This window comes from Benincasa hispida, chromosome 7, assembly GCF_009727055.1.
Source record: "Benincasa hispida cultivar B227 chromosome 7, ASM972705v1, whole genome shotgun sequence".
Lineage (NCBI taxonomy): Eukaryota > Viridiplantae > Streptophyta > Magnoliopsida > Cucurbitales > Cucurbitaceae > Benincasa > Benincasa hispida.
In genome coordinates this window covers 47,576,115-47,601,357 of record NC_052355.1, presented here as the reverse complement: position 1 = coordinate 47,601,357, position 25,243 = coordinate 47,576,115, and the positions used below count along the sequence as shown (strand labels likewise).

The window sequence follows — 25,243 nt, the reverse complement described above, 5'->3', positions numbered from 1 at the left end:
CCCCACTCCTCATGTCATAACATCTACGAATTAGGATCACTTCGTTTATAACACTTTACAACTCTCTATAACAACTAGAGAGTAGGTTGCATCCCATAGTGTTACCAGAATAAGGTACCCAACCTTATTCATATACTATAGATCATTTTGACTATTTACTCAAACCTGATCCACTTTTATGTCTCTACATAAAGTTCAAGAACTCACGTAATAGTCATGGGTCTTAGTTTATTGGATTTAGACTTTTATGTATACAATTTATAAAATCAATAATACGTTTATTGACTATAGAAAATGTTTATCTTTTTACAAACTGCGAGTTTTAGGACATAAAACCCAACAATACTCCCACTTAGACTAAAACTCCAGTGGATCTATATATACAAATATATACAATGTTGAGTTTACACGGAGAGAACAAAACGTAAAAATACAATAAATTATGGCATCTCAATACCCATAAATTCTCCCACTTGCCCTAGTGATGAAAATCTCGTAGACCTAGTCCCACTAGGTGACCCTCGAACACTTTAGCCGAGAGGGCCTTTGTAAATGGATCAGCTAAGTTGTCTTATGAAACTATCTGGGTGACAATTACGTCTCCTTTATGTACAATCTCCCTAATGAGATGGTACTTTCACTCGATATGCTTTCCTCTTTTATGGCTTCGTGGTTCATTTGAATTTGCAATTGTTCCACTGTTGTCACAATAAAGAGTGACAGACTGGTGCATATTTGAAACTACTTCTAGATCTGTAAGGAACTTTCTGAGCCATACTGCTTTTTTTGCTGCTTCACTTGTAGCTACATACTCAGCTTCCATTGTGGAGTCAGCAATACAACTCTATTTGATGCTTCTCTATATAACTACTCCTTCATTCAGAGTGAATACTGACCTCAAAGTTGATTTCCTAGAATCAATATCGGTTTGGAAGTTAAAATTAGTGTATCTAGTAAGGATAAGATCCTTAGCACCATACATAAGCATATAATCTCTCGTTCTCTGAAGATATTTGAGAATGTTCTTAATAGCAATCCAATGATCATATCCAGGATTGGACTGAAATCTGCTGACTATTCCTACAGCATAACATATATTAGGACGAGTACACAACATTGCATACACTAAACTCCCTACTGCTAATGCATATGGAATTCGATTCATGTCCTCAACCTCTTGAGGTGTCTTAGGACTTTTTTCTTTAGACAAGTGAATTCCATGTCTGAAAGGTAACAATCCTTTCTTGGAATTTTGCATTTTATGCCTAACAACATCTTGTCTATATAAGATGCTTGAGATAATGCTAATGTCCTATTCTTGCGATTCTGAACTATTTGGATCCCAAGAACATACTATGCTTCTCCCAAATCTTTCATTTGGAATTGCAAACTTTAACATCAGCTAGAAATTCTATTTCATTCCTAATGAGTAGAATATTATCAACATACAACATCAGAAAAGCAACACTTTTGTTAATGATTTTCTTGTATACACAGGGTTCGTCAACATTTTGTTCAAAGCCATAAGATTTGATTGCAGTGTCAAATCTCATATTTCAGGATCTAGACGCTTGTTTCAACCCATAAATAGATCAATTTTGCAAACCTTTTGCACTTGATTCTATTGTATAAACCCTTTTGGTTGAGACATATAAATACTTTCTTCAAGATAGCCATTCAGAAAAGCTGTCTTGACATCCATTTACCATATTTCATAATCATAAAATGTAGCTATGGACAAGAGTATTCTAATTGACTTTATCATGGTAACCGGAGAGAAAGTTTCTTCATAGTCTACCCCCTCTCTTTGGGTAAACCCTTTTGCCACAAGTCTTGCTTTGTAGGTTTGTACCTTACCAGCTTTGTCTCATTTTCTCTTGTAGATCCATTTGCAACCAATGGGTTTTACCCCTTTCAGGTCGATCTACAAGATCCCAGACAGAATTGAAATACATAGATTCCATTTAAAGGTCCATGGCTTTAATCCATTGGTCTTTATCCACATCATTCATTGCTTGGTTGAAAGACAATGGACCCTCTAAGCCATCATCTAGTATGATGACTTGAGCTTCAGTCAAACTCATGTATCGATCAAGCTGTTGCACAACCCTCCAACTATGACGAGGTATTCTTAACTCTTGAGAAGAATGTGAAGTACCAATTTTATCAACAACTCTTGTTGATGGACCTGCTCTATCAACAACTTTTGTTGATACATTTGTCGTTTCTCTGGACATTTCTTCTATTACTAGCTTACTGTGAGGTTGATGATTCTTCATCTGATCTTCCTCTATGAAGGTTTCATTTGTCAATACAGATACCTTATCTTCCCGAGGGTCGTAAAAGAAACCACCTTTTGTTTCTTTCGGGTAGCCTACAAATAGGCATACTTTTAAATGGTGTTTAAACTTTTTAGGATTTTGCACCAACACATGTGCTGGGCAACCCCAAATTATGAAATGACGTAAATTTCCTTTACGTCCTCTCCAGAGCTCGTAAGGCATTTCAGAAACACTTTTCGAGGAAACCATGTTTAAAATATATACTGCAGTTCCAACTGCGTGTCCCCAAAAAGAATTTGGTAACTGAGCATAACTCATCATAGAACGAACCATGTCCAACAAAGTTTTGTTTCTCCTTTTTGCCATACTGTTTTGCCGAGGTGTGCTAGGGGCTGTGAGTTGAGACTGGATTCCATGTTCTATCAAATAGTTTTGGAATTCTAAGTCCATATACTCACCATCTCGATCTGATAGAAGTATTTTAATTATTTAACCTAATAGGTTTTCAACCTCAGCCGTATACTCTTTGAACTTTTCAAAAGTTTTAGATTTTTGGTGCATTAGGTAAATATGCCCATATCTAGAATAATCATTTATAAAGTTGTTGCAATATTTATATCCTCCTTTAGCTCTAACATTTAGAGGACCACAAAGGTCTAAGTATATCAATTCTAAGGATTCTTTGACTTTAAGACATTTTCCAAAAAAAGATCTTTTTGTCATTTTACCTTCAAGACAGGATTCACAAGGTGGTAATGAACTGTTTTCTAACTTATTTAGATGACCGTTCTTAACCAGTCTCTCAATCATGTTGAGATTTATGTGACCCAGTCTCAAGTGCCAAAAATAAACATTTGGAGAAATTTTCCATTTCTTATGAGTCTCAGCAGTTTTAAACATCTCTATGTTCAATACGGCTTTAACCTCAGTCGATTTTAACATATACAAGTTATTTTCTAATTTTGCAGAACAAATTTGTTTACTTCTAGTATTGATGAACACTTCATCATTTTCAAAATAAACTTTATAACTTTGTTCTAGCAAACAAGAGATAGATATTAGATTCCTTTTCATAAAAGGAATGTAATACACATTTTTTAAATCAATGTATTTATCTCCTATAAATAACTTCATATCTCCCACTGCTTTTGCTGAAACAACCTCCTTGGTCCTTACCTTAAAGATTTTTTCGCCCTCTGTCAATTGTCTTCGGGAACTTGTTTCCTGTAGGAGAGTATAAGCATGATCAACGGCACTTGAATCAATTATTCAGGTTTTATCATTTTCCACTAAACATGTTTCGATAACAAATAAATCATATTTATCTTGTTGTTCGAGTTTTGCATTTTCATTTATATTATTCAAAATTTTAGATGAGTTGGGAGATAGAGGACAATCTTATGTTAAAACTATTTTGGTGTAATCAACTGCTAGTAATTTGTTTGTTGATTTGATTTTACTGTTATTTAATTCAGAAGTGAGTATTCTAGAAGAATTCGACATGTTGATAAAATTTAAACAAATTATATTTAGCAATCGTAACTAAATCCAAAATCAAGTTTTAGCAAAAATAGTAATAATGTACCCATAACCATTATTTATTTGCAACGATACTATAGTGAGTCAGAATACGTGCTACTGAGGGGCAGTCAGATACTCCTTCACTAAACCAAATGATTTTGACCAAACACTATCTCTGGAATAACTCTTATTCCTATAGTCATTTAGTTACTGTTTTCGGTCAGACATTACTAACACTCTTAATAATTTTGTAACTGTAACCCTCTGTTTTCAGACGTCAGAGGTCGGCCTCGACTATGCTGCCAAAATGGAGAGTCAAAGTTGGGAATGGACTTAAGAAATCCTATCCATTTCTGAAGTTTGAGTTGTTCTGAATCTTATGTTACAACCCTCTGAGGGGATAACCGTCACTAAACGACTAGCAAAGGGCCATCTAAAGCAAACCGACAGACGCAACATAGGAATATCACGGTTTAAACTAAAGGAAGAGATCGCATGATATATTGACACATATCCTTCACCCACTTACTATAAACTACTTCCTCTGTTCACCTTGTTATTGACTCATACAAACACTTTTCGAATAGAGGTCACTTCCAGGGTGACATGAAGCATCATATGAATCTCACGGTGTGAACTATCGTGGAGACGTGGTAATTGAAATCTATATATCACATAATAAACTTATGTTTGAACTACTTCCCCTTATTCACCGAAGTCTAGATTTATGCTAAAAAATACTTTCCGAATGGAGGTCACTTTCAGGGTGACATGAAGTATCGCTTAAATCCGGATTGTGAACTCTTAGGGACGTGAGAGCTCGTATCGTATATGTTATTAATCTCCCACTGAAGTGTTCTAATAACTTTATCATATAGAAGTTATTAAACTCCCACTGAAGTGTTCTATTAATTGGGTAAATTTATACTTCTAGATTCATTTAGGCTAAACAAACTACCCTAAGTTTATGTGGTTTATCTAAGTATAACACTTATAATTGGATTTTAACCTACGATGTCTAGGTGATAAACTGTTTTATTACCTCACACCACTCACGCATGCTTATAAAACTGGTTAACAATGCTCAATAATTCGGTCATAATCCTCAGGTAGGAGGTTTTTCCTAGACCGTCAACTTAAGTACCCCCAACCTTAGAGAAGATTATATACCGGTTGAGTTTGTAACCCGAGTTTTACAAGTTTTAACTATTAAAACAAGTGGTTTCCCTACGTGAGCATGTAACTATTCTTTGTTATGTATTTTAAATGTCTAACCTAATTTTATGATAGCTTACAAAATTTTAGACATGCTAAACATTCACAACATACATCAAAGGCATTCAATATTTAATATAACTATTATATTAAATACAAGTAACTCTAACATGCATACTATATATTATAACATTTTATAACATACTTTCAATGTATGTAACATGCTTTCAACGGTGGGTTTTTAAATATGCATGGCATACTGTACGCACATACAAGACTTATTTAATTATAACATACATCAAATGCATAAATAATTAAACACATACTGATATAGTTTTAGTTTTGGCATAAACAAGCAAACAAAAGCCTAATTATTACAAAACAGCTTCAAGATCGCTTTCAGACTGCTCGAACCGCTCCAAACCAAACCCAAACAGCTTGAACAAGACCCGAATTATATGAACCAGACCAGACCTCAAGAGAATCGGTCGAACCGGCTACTCTCATTCCATGCTCGAAATCTTGCTAAGGCTCATATTGTAGCATTGACTCATCTAGCATCGATCGTCTAGTGTTTGCATGATCGTGTAGCCCCATCATATAGCACCTAATCAAGCTACACGATCGTGTAGTGTCTTCCATATATCGTATAGTGCCATCATCTAGTGTCGGACAATGCTACACGATCGCTTAATGTCTAACACTATCGTGCAGCGCCATCATCTAGCGTCAGACAATACTACACGATCGCTTAGTACCATCGTCTAACACCTCTTCTTGGTTGTTTAGCGCATGCACGAAGGTAGACGATCGTGTAGTGCTATCGCATAGCAAATTTTCACATCGTTTAGCTGCCGCGCAAAGCTACACGATTGTGTAATGCCATCGTATAGCATTTCAATGCATCGTTTAGCTCCCGCAGGTACACGTGCCCAACACCCATACATACACGATCGTCTAGCTTTTCTTCACATCGATTAGCTCCCGTAGCTAAATGATTGTCTAGCAATAAACCTCAACGACGATATATGAGCAGAGGTTGAAAAACTGGAATCTGCATCTCAGCCTTCTTCACTTATTTCTTCAATTACAACTTAATTTCAACTCTAATAACTCCAAATAAATTACAGACTCTTGAGAACACATATAAGCTCATCAAACAAGAGCCAATTACAAATTTAATCGAGAAATCAAAGAGAAATTAAAAGCCAGATCTCAGAAAACCATATCAGTACAACAGTTTCATATAACTCATGAAAAGCACCCACCACACCAAAATTAAACCGAATTGAATGCTTATATGATGCTCTGATACAATTGTAAGAATGTATCAGCAAGTAGCGGAAGCAACAAGGATCATTAAGCACTCTAATTCATTAATTTTGGCATAATATAAAGCATGCTCTTGCAGAAACAAGTGGGTTTCAAGTCACACCTTTATAGAACTTCTTCAAAGCTCGATATCCAGCTGCAAACTTCTCCAAATCTTGTCGTAGACCACCTCAAGATCTTTTCCACTATTCTCTTGGTGCTTTAGATTGATTTATGGGACTCAAAATAAGCTTAAATGAAGAGAATTTAAAGAAGAGCTCACATCAGCAACCCAGTTGAAGAACACCTTATTCACCACGAATTTTTCAGCAAAAATTCTATCGATTGCATGCCTCAAATTCACTTCAATCTTCTCAATATATTGCAAACTATCATGCAATGAAGATGGTTGCATGAGATGCAACTCATGATTGGAGTAATTGAAGCCTAAAGAGATGGGTTTTGTGTGAGCAACTTGAAAGGTGATAATGGAATAAATTAAAATTTCATTTATGTTTTTTCCATCTTTTTCAACTTTTCCAAATTGATTTCAAAATTCAATTTCATTTATAAAATTGGAAAAATTATTAATTTTACAAAATTAATTTCATAAATGATTTTTTCTAATAAAATTAATAAATAATTGTTTAAACAATTTAAATAATTCTAATTAATTTTTACACAAATCTACTTTCATATATTTAAATCATATTTAAATGTTAATTCTTCTATTATGTCTAATTCTTAAAATTAAACATGTAATTATATCTCATATAATTACTAATTCCCTTAATTTTAATTTGAACGTTTCAAATTAACTTATCACGTTATTCTAAAACTAATCCATTTATGAGCTAGTAAGAGGACCTCGCGGACCTACAGATCATGGGCTCCAACGATCCGGAATTAATTGGCTAAACTCAATACACCGAATTAACCCCCATTTGTTAACTGATGGGTCACTCCACTAAAGCTGATAGTTGCACTCCCATCACTGTAGATATATTATGTCCACATGATTTAACCATAATTAATAAGTCAACCATTCACAGGTTGTTCATAATAATGGTTGGGTCAAATATCTGTTTTACCCCCGAGATTACGTTTTGTTCCTCAAATTCCTACTGATCCTCTAATGAACAACTGGTTTTTGATCCAGTCACTAAACCAAAACTCTCCCAGTCCAATGAGAGGGTGGGGCCCCTTGTTCAAGACCTAGATTCAGTACTTGAGAGAACAACACTTAGCCCTAAATCGGTTATCTATTCAGTCTTACCCCTGAAATGGAAGGCGCTATTGAGCCAGCCTTCACCTATACAAATCTAAGGATAATCCCAAATAAATAAGAGTTCATTGTTAGCTCAGGATTAAGATCGAGTTACCTAGGTCATCTAAGTGAAATAGTTAGTCTTATACAGTAAACAACGTTATAAAGTAAGAGCGACCTATTTCTTTGTCTGATCTTATGCAAACTCATTTCATGGGACGCCCCCACTCCTCATGTCATAACATGTAGGAATTATGATCACTTCGCTTGTAGCACTTTACAACTAGAGAGTAGGTTGCATCCCATAGTGTTATCAGAATAAAGTACCCAACCTTATTCATATACTATAGATCATTTTGACTATTTACTCGAACCTGATCCACTTTTATGTCTCTACATACAGTTTAAGTACTCATGTAATAGTCATGGGTCTTAGTTTATTGGATTTAGACTTTTATGTATACAATTTACAAAATCAATAATACGTTTATTGACTATAGAAAATGTTTATCTTTTTACAAACTGCGAGTTTTAGGATATAAAACCCAATAAATAATAGTATGGAGATTACTTTTGGTTCAATGGAAAATAACTTGTATGTACTAAGGTTGTTAGTCATAAAAGCCTTGCTTCATACTGAAATGTTCAAAATAGCAACAACTGTAAAAAGACCAAGGGTTTCTCCTAAGAAAAACACCCATCTTTGGCATCTAAGGTTAGGTCACATCAATCTCAATAGGATTGAAAAGTTGGTGCAATGTGGACTTCTAAATGGTATAGAAGAAAACTTTTTGTCGGTATATGAATCATGCCTTGAAGGCAAGATGACCAAACGACCTTTTACTGGAAAAGGTTATAGAGCCAAGGAAACCTTGGAGCTTATATATTCAAACCTTGTGGTCCAATGAGTGTAAGAGCTCGAGGTGGGTATGAATATTTCATCTATTTCATAGATGTTTATTCAAGATACAGGTATCTATACCTAATGCAATATAAGTCTGAAGCTCTTAAAAAGTTCAAGGAGTATAAGGCTGAAGTTGAAAACTTGTTAGGTAAGAAGATAAAAACATTATGATCTGATCGTGGTGGAGAGTATATGGACTTAGAATTCTAGAACTATATGATAGAACATGGAATCACGTCCCAACTCTCGGCCCCAGGTACACCTCAACAAAATGGTGTATAAGAGAGCAGAATGGTGTATCAGAAAGTTGGTTATCATATTTATCTATAATTTATTAATTATATGATAATTAATTTTGTTCCCTAATAACCAATTTGAGTGGGAGGTTATTGGAAGTTTTATGGTAACCGTGAGATAAAAGGAATTTTTTTTTTCTAAAATTAGACGATGATTCATTCGAAACATCTCACGAAAAAGGCTATCAAGTAAAAAATGTTTTTACTAAGCGATAGCATTGAGAGCATACACGATCGAGTAGCAAAGTCTATATGATAGACTTCATCTTCTAAACGATCGAGTACATCATCTATATGATAGACAATCTTCATCTTCCACTTACTCGATCGTCTACCTCCTATTTTCCTCGATCCAATATCATACAGAGTCCACAACTCCTAGATTCTCACACCGAGAATACGAAGATAACCATTATGGTGGTGTTCTTGTTCAGTTTGTGGATCGAGTTGGACTTGATTGGGATTGAGGCTCATCCAGTTGTTCGTGGAGGTCGTGTTCTGTTCGTTGCGTCTGAGTGCTGTTTTGGACACATTGGAAACTGATCGGAGGATATTTAAAGAAGAGTTCTTCAAAAGTTTGCATACTTTATCCCTTGTATCTTTATTATTAAATAGCATGCTGTAATTTATAACTATGCATAATCTACCTGTTTTCGGTTAAACTGTGATTATTGTGTTCATTCTGAATGGGATTTGAATCGATTCACTTTTGCTGCTCAAAGGATCTTTGTTTAGATTTCCTTCATAACAAGCATCATCAAGTTGTCAATTCTCCTAGTGTATGACTTGAAGTACATAAAAGAAGTGTGAGACTGACCTTCATACTAAGCTCTGATGGAGTCGATGATCATATCCTACAATTGTTGCACCGACAATGAGGCAACAAAAGTTGATTGTTGCAGCATAATTTCCTACAACACAGTCTCTCATTTGTCATTGGCTTTGATAGCAGGAGTTTGACTCAACCCAGTGATTTCATGAGCTTGCATCTATTTTCTTAAGGCAACAATTTCGTGATCTCGCTGCTCTACAACTTTCAATAGAAAATTTATCTTTTTTTTCATCTCTGCCATGGCCGTCTCGGCTATTACATCTGCTGTCATGACAGACATTACATCTGGGTGTGATTCCCTTTTGGACTTGTTGGAGGCAGAAGTAAAGTTGTCAAACAAAAGATTTTCCTTGATAACAATGTTGCATTTAAGAGGCTGCCATTTGTTTCAAGATGTTGTGCGATGACGAAACCTTGCTCTTACTTCTACATATCCTCCTTTAAACGACTGCAAGTGATAGGTCCCACGTAGGAATCGTTTGCAGCAGTTACCTTGGATGGAACTTTCTTTGGTGCCATTGATTTATTTGAACGTCGAAAGAGAGATGAGAGGTAGAGAGGTCTCATTAGGCATGCCAGTTTGTTTGCACGAGGTTTCCTGAGAAACTTGTTTCGTGGAATTGAAATTGAGTTGTTGTTGATTGAATGTGAATGTGGTTCAATCCTAATGCTTGATCATCTGATTCTCTCTAGGTTCTCTAGAGTGTAGAATTGTTGACATCCACAGATGAAGAGAACTCCTCTATTTATAGTATTATCAGGTGGGCTTTGTGGGTTTGGGCTTGGTTGGTCCACGAACTTGGTCCTTGGGTCCAACTAATTAGACTTGGACTTTATTTGTCAATTTGGGTCAAATTAAGCCTTTTTTTTTCTGGCTCAAATGGAATTTAGCCCAAAAATAATATCAAATTGGATCAAATTATTTGATTCAATCCAACAGTCATGACGAAAACACGTGACAACCTCAGGATTAACCAATTTATGTCTTCAATTTTAACTCAGGACACATGTCAAAATTTTTAATTAGTCCTAAATTAGGTGTTTTGTAAATTCGTCATTAATTTGGTAAATGACGTGATGATGTGTGATTGGTCCAAAATTTCTCATTCAATAACTACAAACAAATTTTCTAAAATAATAATAATAATAATAAAGGAAACAAATTTGAGGGAACAAGGTTTAATTTAGTTATTTATAGAGAAATTTTAGATACCAATACTATACATATATATATATCCTAAAAAGAACTTCTTTTAGATTTAGATAGTAAATAAATTTTAGTTTAACTTGATGATGTAGAAAGTTTGTTATGATTTAGATTTTTTAAATTTAAGTTAATAGTTTAAATGTAGATTAATTTTCTTTGGAATCCACATGAATTACATTATTTTGACAAACTTTAGAGATAACTAAATTTTAAACCAATTTAATTTAATGTAATTTTTATTTTTTAATGATAGTTTTTTTTTTCCTTCTTACATCAAATATTACAACCAAATATGTGATATAATCAAATTTTAAACCAATCAAATATATTTTTTTTAGAATTCACGTGAATTAGATTATTTTTACGTGAATGATATGATTTTTTAATGGTAAATTTTAGAATCAAATATTAAAAATAAAATTATTTTATGTGAATTAGAAACTATTTTTAATGATTTTATATAAAATCACATTATATGACCCTTGTAACCAAAGCTATAAGAGTTAAAAGGAGAAATTGAATGTTGATCTCCTATAACCCATTTTAGATGATATAGATATTTGAATATTATTTTTATCATTGCACTTTAGGATTTGATTCATTTTGGTCTTGCACTTTTAGTATCATGTTTTCAAAACGTCCATTTCGATCTAAATATTTTTTTAGTACAATAACTATATATATATATATATATATATATAGGGATAGAGGATCAAACCTTCAACCTCTAGTGAGTTTTAGATATACAAATACTTATAGGAAATTGCCTTTTTGGTCATTTTAATTTTAATTTTGTTTCATTTTCATACACAAAATTATGTCTATCAAAAATTCTATTTAGCTTTTCCATAATTGACATCCTATTTTCTATCATCCTCACAACTATAACATGCAATCGTGCTATATTACTTAGTAGTTCTATTCCTTTAATTCCATAGACTCAATATCTTGAGCATGACACCCACGTGAATATAGTTCATTTTTTTCCATTGAAAAATCGTCTTGTTGGGATGTTTATTTAGAAATGTTTTAAGAGAATAACTATCCAGTTTTGTCTTACCTATGGTAAGTTAACATGATGGCCTATAAATATTTGTATTTTTCATGATAAACCACCTTTTCATATCGTATTGATTAAAAACCAATTCTCATATAAAAGGAACAGAAAAAGATAACAAATACATACATTAGTTCAATTTAGTGCAATATTGTCTCAATGTATATGAAGAAAAACGTGAAACAATCGAAATGCAAAGATAAAACACTAATTAAATACATATTTATGAAGATACGAGTGCATGCCAAATATATTGACATACCATATATATTTTGAATATAGAAATTTGAACTTTTGACATATTCTAAATTTTACTGAATATAAAAATATATTATGCCAATATTAATCCTTCAAAAGAAACTTGAAAAACAAGAAAAGTAAACTGAAAATGTTGGCAAAAATCACGTCCTCTAAGTCATGCACTAGTTTCATCTCATTCTCAATATCTAAAAAGAACAAAAAAAAAAAAATGAAAAAAAAAGAAAAAAGAAAAAAAGAAAAAAAGAAAAAAAGAAAAAAAGAAAAAAAGAAAAAAAGGAGGGTTGTTATTGGGCCATGAGGCCCAAAAGAGTCCGGGCACAAAGGACTTTCCCATTATAAAAGCCCATATTGGTTATCACTGGACTCAAACCTACTAAAATGTCCATGTAGGTTACGCAAGCGCCACGTGGACCAATGATGCGTCACCTGCTAAACAGACCCGCTGAAAGAGAAACAGGCAATCTCTTGTTCTCAATGTTTCTATGTAAGGGTTCTGGAATCGTTTCTCCGGTTCTTCCCTTTCTTCTCTAGTCTCTAGGGCACAACGTACTCCAATTACTTGTTCGTCGGAAAATCTGAAAGATAAGCCTGGAAGCTTTCAACTTCCTTGCGATCTTTTCTCTACTTCAATGGCGGATTCTTCCTCTTCCCCTGCGACTCTCGATTCAAATCCTCAAGCTGCCGAGCCCGAAAACCCCAATTCCCAGGCCAACAAACCCGAATCTGCCGCTTCTTCTTTTCCTCCACCGCAATCTTTACCACCAACATCGCTTTCTATCGGAATAAACCCTACCTTGCATCCGCCCTTAGTGTCAACGCCGCAACCACATCCTTCTCTATCTTATGCCCCCTCACCCTTATCCGGTACGGTGGCCGTTCCTCCGACGGCACCGTCTTTCCGGCCGGTGCCTCTCCCTGCTCATCACTTCTCGCCCATGCCCGGCTCTGGCATGCTGAACCCAAGCTATTCAAACCCTGGGGTTCAGCCGCCGGGGGTTAGCTCGGTTGCGGCGCCTGCTCCTGGAATGGCAAGTGGCGGCACGGTAGCAGTTCCAGTTCCAGTGCCACAACCGAGGATGGCTTATCAAGTTCCACCGGGTCAGGTTCCGAATCCGGTGATGAGGCCGTACGCCACTATGCCAAATGGTTTCGCAGCTGTGCCAACTGCTACTCCTCAAGGGGCCTTTCCTCTCCCTGGTGGGTTTTCTTCATCCCTATTGTTTCTAACATTTCGATTGTCAACGTGGTTGCGGAATAATTTTGAACCGTTTCTCTTATTTAGTGTTTGTCACTGTGTTGCTTGCAATTGTTAACCAATCTGTTTCTTGACGCTGTCAATTACACCATCCGCAGTCATTTCGAGTTCGTTATCAACTGGAATAAGTCGAACTTCGACCAAAATCTTACTTTGGTTTTCGTGTGATTTTGACTTGAAAATATATAATTTTCTAAGTGCAAAGTAAAAGTTCCGCGCATGTTATGATGCCTCGGAAAGAGTTTGCAAAAATAAGTTCGGAGTCTATTAAAAATTTTCGTGTTGGTTAGATGAAGGGTATCGATGACAGGATGTTTTCTCCTACAGCGTCTTGTCTCTTGATTGAATACGGTGAGAAAGGTTGGAAGGCTTCATATTGCTTAGAGAACTCCCAACTACAACTACTTTTTTGGTATGGTCATTCATATTTGTCTGTTATTCTTGTTTGCTTTTAGCATGTTTTTTTTTTTAAATGGGATTCTTTTGCTAAGCCCAGAGAGAACTTGGTATTTATAATACTAGTATAGTATTGACGAGCCCTTCCTTTTGCCCTACTACATAATATACGGCTGTGTCATTTTTATCTACTAGGATTTAACTGGTAGTTATATTGGATACTGTCCCTGGATATTTGAATTGCCAGAAGCAGACCATGTTAGCACCTGAGTGTTCGTTCGCCTTGTTTCTGAGGTATCAAATTCTCTTAATTGATTTTTTTCTGACATTTTCTTTGATTCCTTTTACTACACCATCAAAGATCTAACAATTGGTAACTTGAGAGTGAATTTTGAAAACATGAAAATTTATTATTATTTTTCTTCAATCGATATCTGTGTGTATGAGTTGCTCAAAGCGTCATGCTTCTTAAATCATAAAATTCTGCTTTTGATGGACGGGATTTTGAGAAAGCTGCAGTTCGAGAGTAAGGTAAGACTAATTTACGTAACAGTTCAAGGAATTTGGTGCTATCATTTGAATGTTTTCATCAGGTTAGCTTTGTAATCAGCTGCTGATAGTTTCCATTCCTATGCTGCCATCGTTTATATGCTTTGGATTTTGGTAATGGCATTTATGAAACCTCATCAATTATTCTTCTTTATACTTTAAGCACCATTAGATGGTTAGATGTGAGTAGTCCGCCAACACTTTCTGATGCATTGGCAAGATGTTTTTCTTCTTTTTTGCAGGAGTTCCACGTTTCCCTTCTCCATATCCTGCTATGATTAGAACGCCTTTTCCTCCACGGCCACCTGGTGCTATGGGCATGGTTCCAGCAATGCCACGACCTCCTATTCCTGGGATTCCTGGTGTTCGTCCAATCATCCCTCCTGTGGTTAGGCCTGCTGTTCTCCCAAGTGTTACACCAGCTGAAAAACCACAAACTACTATTTATATTGGCCGAATTGCACAATCGGTGGATAATGATTTCATGCTGTCCCTTCTTCAGGTAGGTTGATCATTCTCCATGTTACATTTCTTCTCTCTCTCACTCTCTCTCTCTCTCCTTCTCTTTTCTTCAATTTAGTGGCCTATATTTGATATGCATCTGTTTCTTTTAGCTATGTGGACCAGTGAAGAGCTGGAAACGGGCCCAAGATCCTTCGGATGGAACTCCTAGAACCTTTGGATTTTGCGAGTTTGAGTCTGCTGAAGGTGTTCTTCGTGCGCTACGATTACTGACAAAGTTAAACATTGATGGACAAGAACTAGTGGTATGATGGGATTTGTTACAATTTGAGCATATATCCCATTTTATCTTCTTAATATTCAAGATTTGATCTTCATAAATCTATTACAACAGTTTCTGGTTTTGTTTGTATTAATATTTTCCATGTCGCCATACTCTTATTTTCTACATGTGCCATGGGCTCTCAATTGCCAGTCAATTAATGTTAATGTATATTTGAACTTTTCCTGTTTTTTGAATGGCCATCTTCTTATAAACCCTTACCCTTTTTAAAATTATTATAAAACATATCGGTACACTTTTGCTCTACCATTTAAGGTGGTTCATTTGAAAATTTGTTTGATCTTTACATTCCTTCTTTGGTGAGGTTTCATGTTTTTCTTTGGGATTCGGTTTCGATGACTTTTTGTAATTATGCCCTAGGCAATATTTTACTTACTTAGAAACCTATTCTTTTGTGGGTTTTGTGGACTTGTTTTTTTTTCAATGAAAGTAGTAGTTTCTAAAAAAAAATCTTTACGTCCCTTATTAATAGGGGAGGGGACATTGCATTTCTTTGTCGTTGATTTTTTAATATGCAGGGGACATCACAGTTATGTGTTTGGTATTTTTGGTTCTATTTCTTCTATATTCTGACATTCAGATTAAAGCTTCATGAGTTATTTATCAATATTGGGCTTCATTGTTATAATGTGGTTCTCTCATGTTTTACTTCAGTCCTTCCTTTTTTCCCTTCTAGAGGCAACTGTATGGTATAGGTTACAATCATTAATTTTTAGTAATAAAATAGCTCTCCAATTGGAGATGAAATAGGAAAAGCTGTAATGAGTAGAAGGATGCTTAAACAGTAAAAAGGATGTTTATTTATGTATTTTTTTTGGATTGATACATCTTGTTGTGACCTTATTTTAATCGCTGAAATTCAATCATAATTAAGGTTGACCTTTGTGTTACTCTTTTCCGCCCTCTCTATCAAGCTTCTGTTCATTATGGACTGATTCCTCAACCACAACCACCCCCCCCCCCCCCCCCCCCCCCCCAAATGGACGGACATGCATGATTTCTTTTCAACCACAAAATGCAGTATGGATATTTATTTCGTTTTCTATCACTGAAATGAAACAGTAAACTTGTTTCTAATGGAGAATAAAAGAAACAGTAAGTTAAGCTGGTTTGTTTTCCTCATTCTTTCATATGGGGGGGTACATTACATCAATCATCAAGTTTTGTGTTCTACATTCAACTTTCAAGTTTCAACTTACTTTAATATAAATTTATCATCATGTTTTAAACAAACAGCTAAAGGGTACTCAAGCAACAAGAGATTATCTAAAGCGTTATGTTGAGAAGAAAGCAGAGAATTCGAAGAAACTGAAAGAGACCCAAATTTCAGAGACTAAGGAAGAAGAAGCAGACACAACAAATGTGGCTAAAAATGAAACTTCAAAGCCCTCTGCAGAGGATTCAAAGGAAGATAATGATTCAGGGGAAAAAGATCTTGACATTGCCTGTTCTGCAGTTTTAAGCGATGAAGATAGAGATGCAGATCGCGAGGCAACGGAAAAGCTTACAAATGCATTGGAGGAGAGGTTGAAGTCCAGACCTCTGCCACCACCCCCTCTTCTAACAACTGCTGATGTCTCTGGTAATTCAAGTGCGGAACCATCTGCTAAACTGAAAGATGGTGAAGCTGACGGCAATACCTTGAAACCTGGTGAGTGATTATTAGTTGGTTGTTCAAATCTTCTCTTTATAGCATGAAAAGCATGCACAGTAGATATACAATGAAGCATGGTCTTCTGTTTCTTATATAAGAAGAAAAGCAAGGTCTTCTGTTCATTACCAGTAGTTTATTTTTCTTTCCATTTAATTTTGAGTTTGCAAGTTCTTGGTTGCTTAATTTGTCGTAACCTCCTACAGATGCAGCTGATGATAGAAATGATGAGGACACAACTAGTGACCATAAACAAACTAGTGAGCATGACAAGCCTGAAACAAGCTCACCCGACAGAAGTAGAAGGTATGACAGGAGAAGTCGAGAAAGAGACAGGGAGAGGGATCTGAAAAGGGATAAGGAGCGGGAAATTGAGAGATATGAAAGAGAGACAGAGCGGGAGCGAGCTAGGAAAGAGAGGGAACAAAGAAGAAAGTTTGAGGAGGCCGAGCGACAGTATGAAGAATGTCTCAAAGAATGGGAATATCGAGAAAGAGAGAGAGAAAAACAGAGGCAGTATGAGAAGGAGAGGGAGAAAGAGAAAGAGCGTAAAAGAAAGAAAGAGATATTGTATGATGAAGATGACGAGGATGATGATTCAAGAAGAAAATGGCGCAGAGGCGCTCTGGAGGAAAAGAGGAAGAAGAGGTCTAGAGAAAAGGAAGATGATTCATTTGATAGACAGAAAGAGGAAGAAGAAATTGCTGAGGCCAAGAGGAAGGCTGAGGAGGAACAGCTGCAGAAACAGAAAGATCCACTGAAACTTCTACCTGGTCAGACGATGAGTGTCATCGAGAAAACTGTTCTTGCTGAAGAATCCGCCAATGAGGTCAAAGTTATGGCTTCTGAACGTGAATCTGAGCCTGACTCTAGCTGTGATAATCATATAGGTAATTGTCTTAAATGTCAACTGTGAGAAGCCTTCTTTTTTATCTGCATGTCTGTTGCCTTGTTCTCTTGTATTATATTATTTGGATGACGTATCTGGTATGTGACAGGGGATGGGATCTTACAAAATGGTAGTGGTGATGAATTAAATACGATACCATCAGAGACTCGACAGAGTGGAGGCCTGCCTGCCAAAAGGTTAGGATTTGGTTTAGTGGGATCTGGAAAACGGACTGCTGTACGTTCAGTTTTTCATGAGGAGGAGGACGATGAAGCACAGAAAGAGAAGAAGATGAGGCCGCTGGTTCCAATTGATTACTCAGCTGAGGAACTCCAGGCTGTGCAACCTGCCAGTACTGGGTCTCTGCCGCCAAATTTAGCTGCAGCAGCTGAGTTTGCAAAACGTTTATCTACTGTTAATTCCAAAGAAGAGAAGCCTGATGGTGAAAGGGAGCGGGGAAGGCGTTCCAGTGAAAAGTCAGGTCATAGAGACCGAAATGATGAGGATACCTATCGCAGCAAAGATGAGAACAAGACAACAGACAGAGATAGGGAGCGAGATCATGTTTTGGATAAAGTAAAAACACCGGATAACAAAAAGCTTTTGGATGCAAAGCAGTTGATTGATATGATTCCAAAGACGAAAGAGGAATTATTCTCATATGATATAAATTGGGCTATTTACGAAAAGGTACCAAGTCTTATTGATTTTCTTTTACTTAGTATTTTATGGGCGTTGAAATCTTAGACTGTGCTACATGAATAACTTCGGTGAAATCAGCAACCCCACTGGATCTTATTCTTGCTGCTGTTTGGTTGAGTCTTTCTGTATGTATTTATGTATGTATGTATGTATGTGAATTAATATATATAAGTTGTGTATTGATCAGTTTGGATGGAGTCTTTAGGAAAATATTTTTCGGTAACCATTTCTGAAAATTAACATATTATTATGCTTATTTGCAGCATGCATTACATGAGAGAATGAGACCGTGGATTTCAAAAAAGATAACAGAGTTTTTGGGGGAGGAGGAAACAACTCTTGTGGATTACATAGTTTCAAGCACTCAGGAACACGTAAAGGCATCTCAGATGCTGGAATTGCTTCAGTCAATTTTGGATGAAGAAGCTGAAATGTTTGTTCTGAAGATGTGGAGAATGCTCATCTTCGAAATAAAAAAGGTAGAGACTGGTCTAGCTTTCAGAACAAAAGCATGAGTTTAGTTTTCAAAATGTGTCGGCTGTCATTGGTGCTTTCCTTGTGCCAGTATTTTTCACGGCTCTGAACTTTCAGGCCATCCAAGGATCGCATTGCTGTTGAGGTCTTGCTCAATTGTATGCTTTAGATCCATTCTTTTTAGTAATTACAGTCGAACTTTGTCTCCCATGAGAGCTTGCACTTGTAGCTTAAAAAAGAAAAAGGAAGAAATTCGAATCAACAGTTTTTAGTTTAGTGTTGACTCTTTGAGATACTCCATTTTGAAATTTTGAGGCGGAAACAGCAACTTTAGTATATTGTATATTTGCCATCTGAAAAGTTAGAAAGCAAATATTTTGTGCAGTTGGTGGTTGGGCGGATCGGGGAGTGGTGAGCAGATTAATGAATCAGAAAAAGAATTCTATTTCAAACATGGTACATTATGAAGTTGTAAAGCTGTATATATATATATATACTGAAAAATAAAATGCATCGAGAACTCTTCGGTTTTGAAAATGCTTTTGGTTTTGTAATACAATTTTGGTTTCTATATCTAACTTAATTTGGTCGGTTGGACTTTTAAAAGGTGTTCAATTTGGTTTGGTGATCTGTTTGTTAAAAAACTGAAGTCGTAAGAGAAATCCTTATGAAGAAACAGTCGAGCCGTCTTGAAACCACATGAACTGAGTTTTGGCAGTTGCTTTTTTTTTTTTTACGCCATGGATGTAACTGTGTAGTGTGTACGGTGTTTATGGCCTTCTGTTGGTGTTCATTTGTTCTCAATGCTGAAGTTTTGTCTTTTGATTCATATTTAGCAACACACCACACCATGAAAGCCATTTATGGATAGACACTTCACCCAAGAACAAAGGGCCGTAAACACTTGCACACACTAACATCTATGACGGAAAGAAAAGGCAGAGTAAGCGATCGGAGAAATGCTACGGAATCATCATGCCTTATCAAAAGTAATCTATTCTAAATGTACGTATTTGCAAAACTACTTTTCAAGTTAAAAAGTTGGGACCTAAGTGACCCAAAACCAAGCAAGAACAGAGCCAATAGCCAATCCCATTACCAATGACAGAGACATCAAATCAATCCCGGTGCACGTTCAAAAGATATAGATATTGTTGGAGGAGAAATTTTGGATCCATCACGGATTGTCATGTCATTTATTAAATTAATGATGAAATGTCAAAATCATCAAATGTCAGACCAGTTAAGAGTTCACATGTGTTCCAAATTGAAATTGAAGACAAATTCTAATGACGTCACGTGTTTTCATCACAAGCATTGGGTTGAGTATTTTACGCAATTTGACATTATAATTTGGTGTTACAGTTACGCCCAAATATGGGCTTAATTTGGGCATAAAATATCAAAGTAAGCCAAAATTCAATTAATAGGGCCCAAAGGGCAGACTAAAGCATTGGGTTGAATCGACATCAACACCAACACTAACTCAAGTTCAACTCCACAAAACAAGTTTCTTTGGAAACCTCGTATGAATAAATTAGCATGCCTAGTGGGACGTCTCTACCTCTCATCTCCCTCTCAACATCCAAGCAACTCAATGGCATCTAGGAAAGCCGCATCTAGAGCATCCTCCACAAGCGACTCCTACACGGGATTTGTCACCCGCAGCCATTCAAAGGAAGTCATGCAAGAGAAGCAAGGTTCCTCGTCATGCACGACATCCTAAGGCAGATGACAGAGCCCTCTATAGGCGGGACTGTCATCAAGGAGAAACCCTTGTTTGACAGCTCTGCTTCTGCCCCCAATAAGTTGAAAAGAGAATCACACCCAGAGGTGATTTCTGTCATGATGGAGGATGTAATAGCCGAGGCGACCATGGCAGAAATGGAAAGGAAGATAAATTTCCTGATGAAAGCCATCGAGGAGAGAGATTATGAGATCGCCGCCTTGAGGGAGCAGATGCAGTCGTGAGAGGCTGCTGAATCAAGCCAGACACCTGTTGTCAAAACCGTGTTGCAAAAAAATCAGCTATAACAGTCAACTTCGGTGGCTTCTCTGTCGGTCCAACAACTGCAAGACATGATCATGACCTCGATAAGGGCTCCGTATGGAGGCCTGACTCAAACCTCTTTCATGTATTCCAAGTTGTACTCCCAGAGAATCGACAACCTGAGAATGCCGACTGGGTATCAACATCCAAGGTTCTAGCAATTTGACGAAAAGTGCAACCCTAAACAACATATTGCCCAATTCATGGAAACATGCGATAATGCAGGAACTAGGGGAGATCTACTGGTCAAGAAGTTCGTTAGAACCCTCAAAAGAAATGCTTTTGACTGGTACGCGAACCTAGAGCCTGAGGTGATTAACAACTGAGAGCAACTTGAAAGAGAATTCTTGAATCGCTTCTACAGCATTAGAAGCACTGTCAGCATGATGGAGCTGACAAACACCAAGCAACGGAAAGAGGAGGTTGTTGACTGCATCAACCGATGGAGGGCTCTGAGTTTGGACTGCAAAGATTGACTCACCAAACTATCTGTTGTGGAAATGTGCACTCAGGGTATGCACTGGGGACTCCTTTATATCCTGCAGGGAATAAAACCCCGTACCTTTGAAAAATCGGCGACTTGTGCCTACGACATGGAGCCAAACATCGCCAACAGGGGAATGAAGGATTTCCTGATCCCCAAGTCGAAGAAGGACAAAAAGGAAGTAAAGGGCATCGAGAAGATTGTGAAAGGTACCACGAAGGAATCAATGGTCGTTAATACGACCCCGTTGAAGTTTTCCTCGAAAAGGAAAGAGAAGAAGATTGAAAAGAAAGGCGAAGAAGGCGAAAGACGTTGCCTGACTCTAAAGGAGCGATAGAAAGAAGTCTATCCGTTCCTCGACTCCAACGTTGCGGACATGCTTGAGCAACTGCTGAAGAACCACCTTATCTAGCTACCGAAATGTAAACGACCGGAACAAGTCGGCAAAGTGGACGATCCCAATTACTAAAATCATGCCGCGGTGGCAGTAACTCCAAGCGCACCAGTGTCAATCATATGCTATGAAGAAAGTGAGAGTTTGGTCTAGTTTGGAAGCTTCGAACCTGTGGCTATGCGGTTTCAGCGGGAGGTCCAAGCCACAGATCCTTAAAACATAGGAGAGCGCGTTGATAATGATGATAACGAAGGCTAGATCCCCGTGACACGTCGAAAAAAGAAAAAGTTGAGCCCTACCCAAAAAGAGTCACGCTCCTATCGAAGTTATAGAAGAGGGAGCAAGACCTAGAAGAGGAAGGGAAGAAAGAAGGCTCAGAAGCTCAAGGCTGTTGAGGAGGAAGATGAGGGCGTTCCTCGTCCCAGGTGATAGGTGACGTTGGCAGGTTTCCTTCTGGAGAACAAGCGAATGGGGTTCAGGAGAAACGCCAGAGGCTGCTACATGTCATGTTGTCAGCACCACAGAAGAAGAAGATACCCTTCGAAGCCGATTAAAATCAACAGAAGAATCAAAGGGCTTATCGTCATTCAACATATATGACATGCTCTCACTCCTGCAAGAAGCTAAGACGACCCTCATTAAGGTGTTGTTGGAATCCAACGCGTCCGGTGCACCGACCTCCATAGCACGTGCGTATGCCTTGTGTTGTACATCCATAGGCTTTTTAGATGAAGATCTGCTACTAGGATCCAAGTTGCACATAGGCCTTTGTACGTCTCCGGATACATTCGGGAACAAAAAATCGGTCGGATTCTCATCGATAATGGATCCGCTGTCAATATAATGCCTAAAGCAACTATAAAACAGTTAGGTATCCTCATGGAAGAGCCGTCGAACAGCAAGTTGGTGATTCAGGGGTTCAATCAAGGTAGCCAAAGGGCGATAGGCATGATATGTTTAGAGCTCCTCATTGACGACCTGAAGGCTGATGCGTTATTTCACGTTATAGACTCAAAGATCACTTATAGGCTGCTACTGGGATGCCCTTGGATTCATGGGAATGGTGTGATTACGTCCACGTTGCATCAATGTTTTAAGTTCTATCAGGATGGGATTAAAAAGGTTGAAGCAGACTTTAATCCATTTTCAGAGGCCGAATCTCACTTCGCGAATGCAAAATTTTATTTGATGAATGAGAATTCCGGCGAATCAATGCCCATAGAGACCTCACTAGAGAAGAAAACAGGTAGATCTCGATCAAGGTCACCCGTTGGTACAAGGAAGGAAACGGGTAGCAAAGCACAAGCCTCTAGCCCAAAAGGGAGTGGGACCTCCGCCATCGTTGGAGAGACACCTGTGGTGGGGGATGAAAAGGCCTCAGGACCTCAGATTCTATGCTACGTCCCTTTGTTGAGACGGAAGAAGGGGGAGTCACCTTTTATGAAATGCTCAAAAGGTTTGTAGGTCGGCGATATACAAATCCTAAAGGAGAGTTTCGTCACACCTCTCACGCCGATAATGAAGCAGGAAGTCCACAAGCTGGAGGCGGACCTGACAGAGTAAATCTACCCGAGAAGCGAACTAAAGACAGATTCGACCCTAAGGTTTACAAACTGTTGGCAAAGGCGGGTTATGACTTCACAACACACACTAAGTTCAAGAGCTTGAAGATTTATGAGCAACCCCGACTCTCGTCGACCCAAAAGAAGCTTTTGCAAGAGGGACACGCTATACCTACGTTGAGGATGTGACTCGAATATAAATCGTCAGAGCCGGTCCGCATAACCAGAAAGGCGAAGGAAAAGATGGCCAATTGTAATCATATCACTGCAAAAGAAGTAGATGATGCAAGGAAAAAGGAGGGCAAAGATAAAAGAGCCTCCGCCTTCGGCCGTATTAGGCCGTCTGCTGCACGCACTTTGGTCTTCGAGAGATTGAGCATGACGAAAGCAGAAAGGGGAAGTCCACATACGATTCCTGAAGCTACTCAACGCTCAGCCTTTCAAAGTTGACTCTGCCTAATGAAGGAAATACGGAAATCATTTGTCAGCCGCCGGTAGTGGCGTGACCTTCAGCCTTCGAAAGATTAGGCGCAGTTCCAAAGGAAAGCGAAGGAAAACCCTAGACCCCTGTTTTTGATTGCCTGAAGCGCGAGAGGGTTGAAGATAACCTTGACGAACATGTCTCTAGTGAAACAAAGGGGAGAGGAAAAGCCTGTAGTGACACCCCCAATATGACTATAAGAAAGAGGGGGCTGATATCTCGGGCATCGATTTGGCGATGCCTTGACCTTAAAGACGCTGAAAGGCCATTGGACAAGAAACCATCAGGTGAGGCAAGAAGTGACGGAGAAATTTGTAGTATCATCCTCTCACAAATGAAGAGAAAAACTTTCGTTACTTTAAACACAAGTGAGGGTGTCGACCATACAAAGAGATGTCGGGACTGGATCCGAAGATAGCAGTCCACCATCTCGCAATTAAACAAGGGTGTCGACCCATTAAGCAAGCTCAGCAATGCGTTATGTCGGAACTTATCCTCTAGATTGAGGTTGAAGTCACTAATTTGATTGAAGTAGGGTTCATCTACGAAGTCAAATATCCAACGTGGATAGCCAACATTGTCCCAGTTAGAAAAAAGAATGGACAACTTCGTGTCTGTGTAGACTTTCGTGACCTAAATAGCGCATGCCTGAAAGACAATTTTCCATTGCCCATCACGGAGATCATGGTTGATGCGACAACAGGACATGAGGCCCTATCCTTTATGGACGAATCGTATGGGTATAACCAGATACGAATGGATCTTGCAGATGAGGAAATGACAGCATTTTGAACCCCAAAGGTATTGAAGAACACTGGCGCCACTTATCAACGTGCCATGCAAAAGGTGTTTGATGATATGTTACACAGACACATAGAATGCTATGTGGATGAACTTGTAGTCAATACCAAACGATGATAAAACCATCTAAAATATTTGAGAACTGTGTTTGATCGCCTGCGAAAGTACCAGTTATAGATGAACCCTCTCAAATGTGTGTTCGGCGTGACCTCAGGGAAGTTTCTCGGCTTCGTTGTGAGACATCAAGTGATAGAGATAGATCAATCCAAGATTGATGCCATTCAGAAGATGCCTAGGCCATGGAATCTACATGAGTTAAGAAGTTTGCAAGGATGTCTGGCCTACATCCAGAGGTTTATTTCTAATTTGGCGGGGCGATGTCAACCCTTTTGAATACTGATGAGAAAGGGAGAAAAATTCAAATTGGATGAGGCCTGTCAAAATGCCTTTGATAGCATAAGAGGTACTTGCTCAGTCCTCCTGTTTTAGGAGCCCCAGTAGCAGGCAATACCATTAATATTGTACATCGCAGCGCAAGAAAGATCGCTGGGGGCATTTTTGGCACAAGAAGGAGAGAAGGGAAAAGAGCATGCTCTC

General features: G+C 37.8%; 1 protein-coding gene across 6 annotated transcripts; it reads left to right on the top strand.

Annotated features, from left to right (window-relative positions):
* Positions 1-12,623: 12,623 nt before the first annotated feature.
* LOC120082198 (RNA-binding protein 25) lies at positions 12,624-19,258 on the top strand. 6 transcript variants are annotated; one of them, XM_039037468.1, is made up of 9 exons: positions 13,209-13,350; positions 13,736-13,820; positions 14,000-14,098; positions 14,596-14,855; positions 14,968-15,120; positions 16,395-16,809; positions 17,016-17,699; positions 17,808-18,388; positions 18,664-19,258. In XM_039037468.1, exons 4-9 carry the CDS (start codon positions 14,628-14,630, stop codon positions 18,913-18,915), a joined length of 2,313 nt encoding a protein of 770 aa, XP_038893396.1. In that variant the 5' UTR covers positions 13,209-13,350; positions 13,736-13,820; positions 14,000-14,098; positions 14,596-14,627; the 3' UTR covers positions 18,916-19,258. The 6 variants fall into 6 exon arrangements, with proteins under 6 accessions (XP_038893392.1, XP_038893396.1, XP_038893397.1 ...); XM_039037469.1 differs by lacking the exon at positions 14,000-14,098; XM_039037466.1 differs by having other exon boundaries at positions 14,000-14,855.
* Positions 19,259-25,243: the final 5,985 nt, after the last annotated feature.

Bases quoted from the DNA above. Each gene is read 5' to 3' on its own strand.
- LOC120082198 (XM_039037464.1), top strand. From the start codon at position 12,783: ATGGCGGATTCTTCCTCTTCCCCTGCGACTCTCGATTCAAATCCTCAA. The intron at 16,810-17,015 runs GTGAGTGATTAT...AACCTCCTACAG, and splicing joins CGGCAATACCTTGAAACCTG to ATGCAGCTGATGATAGAAAT. The intron at 18,389-18,663 runs GTACCAAGTCTT...GCTTATTTGCAG, and splicing joins ATTGGGCTATTTACGAAAAG to CATGCATTACATGAGAGAAT.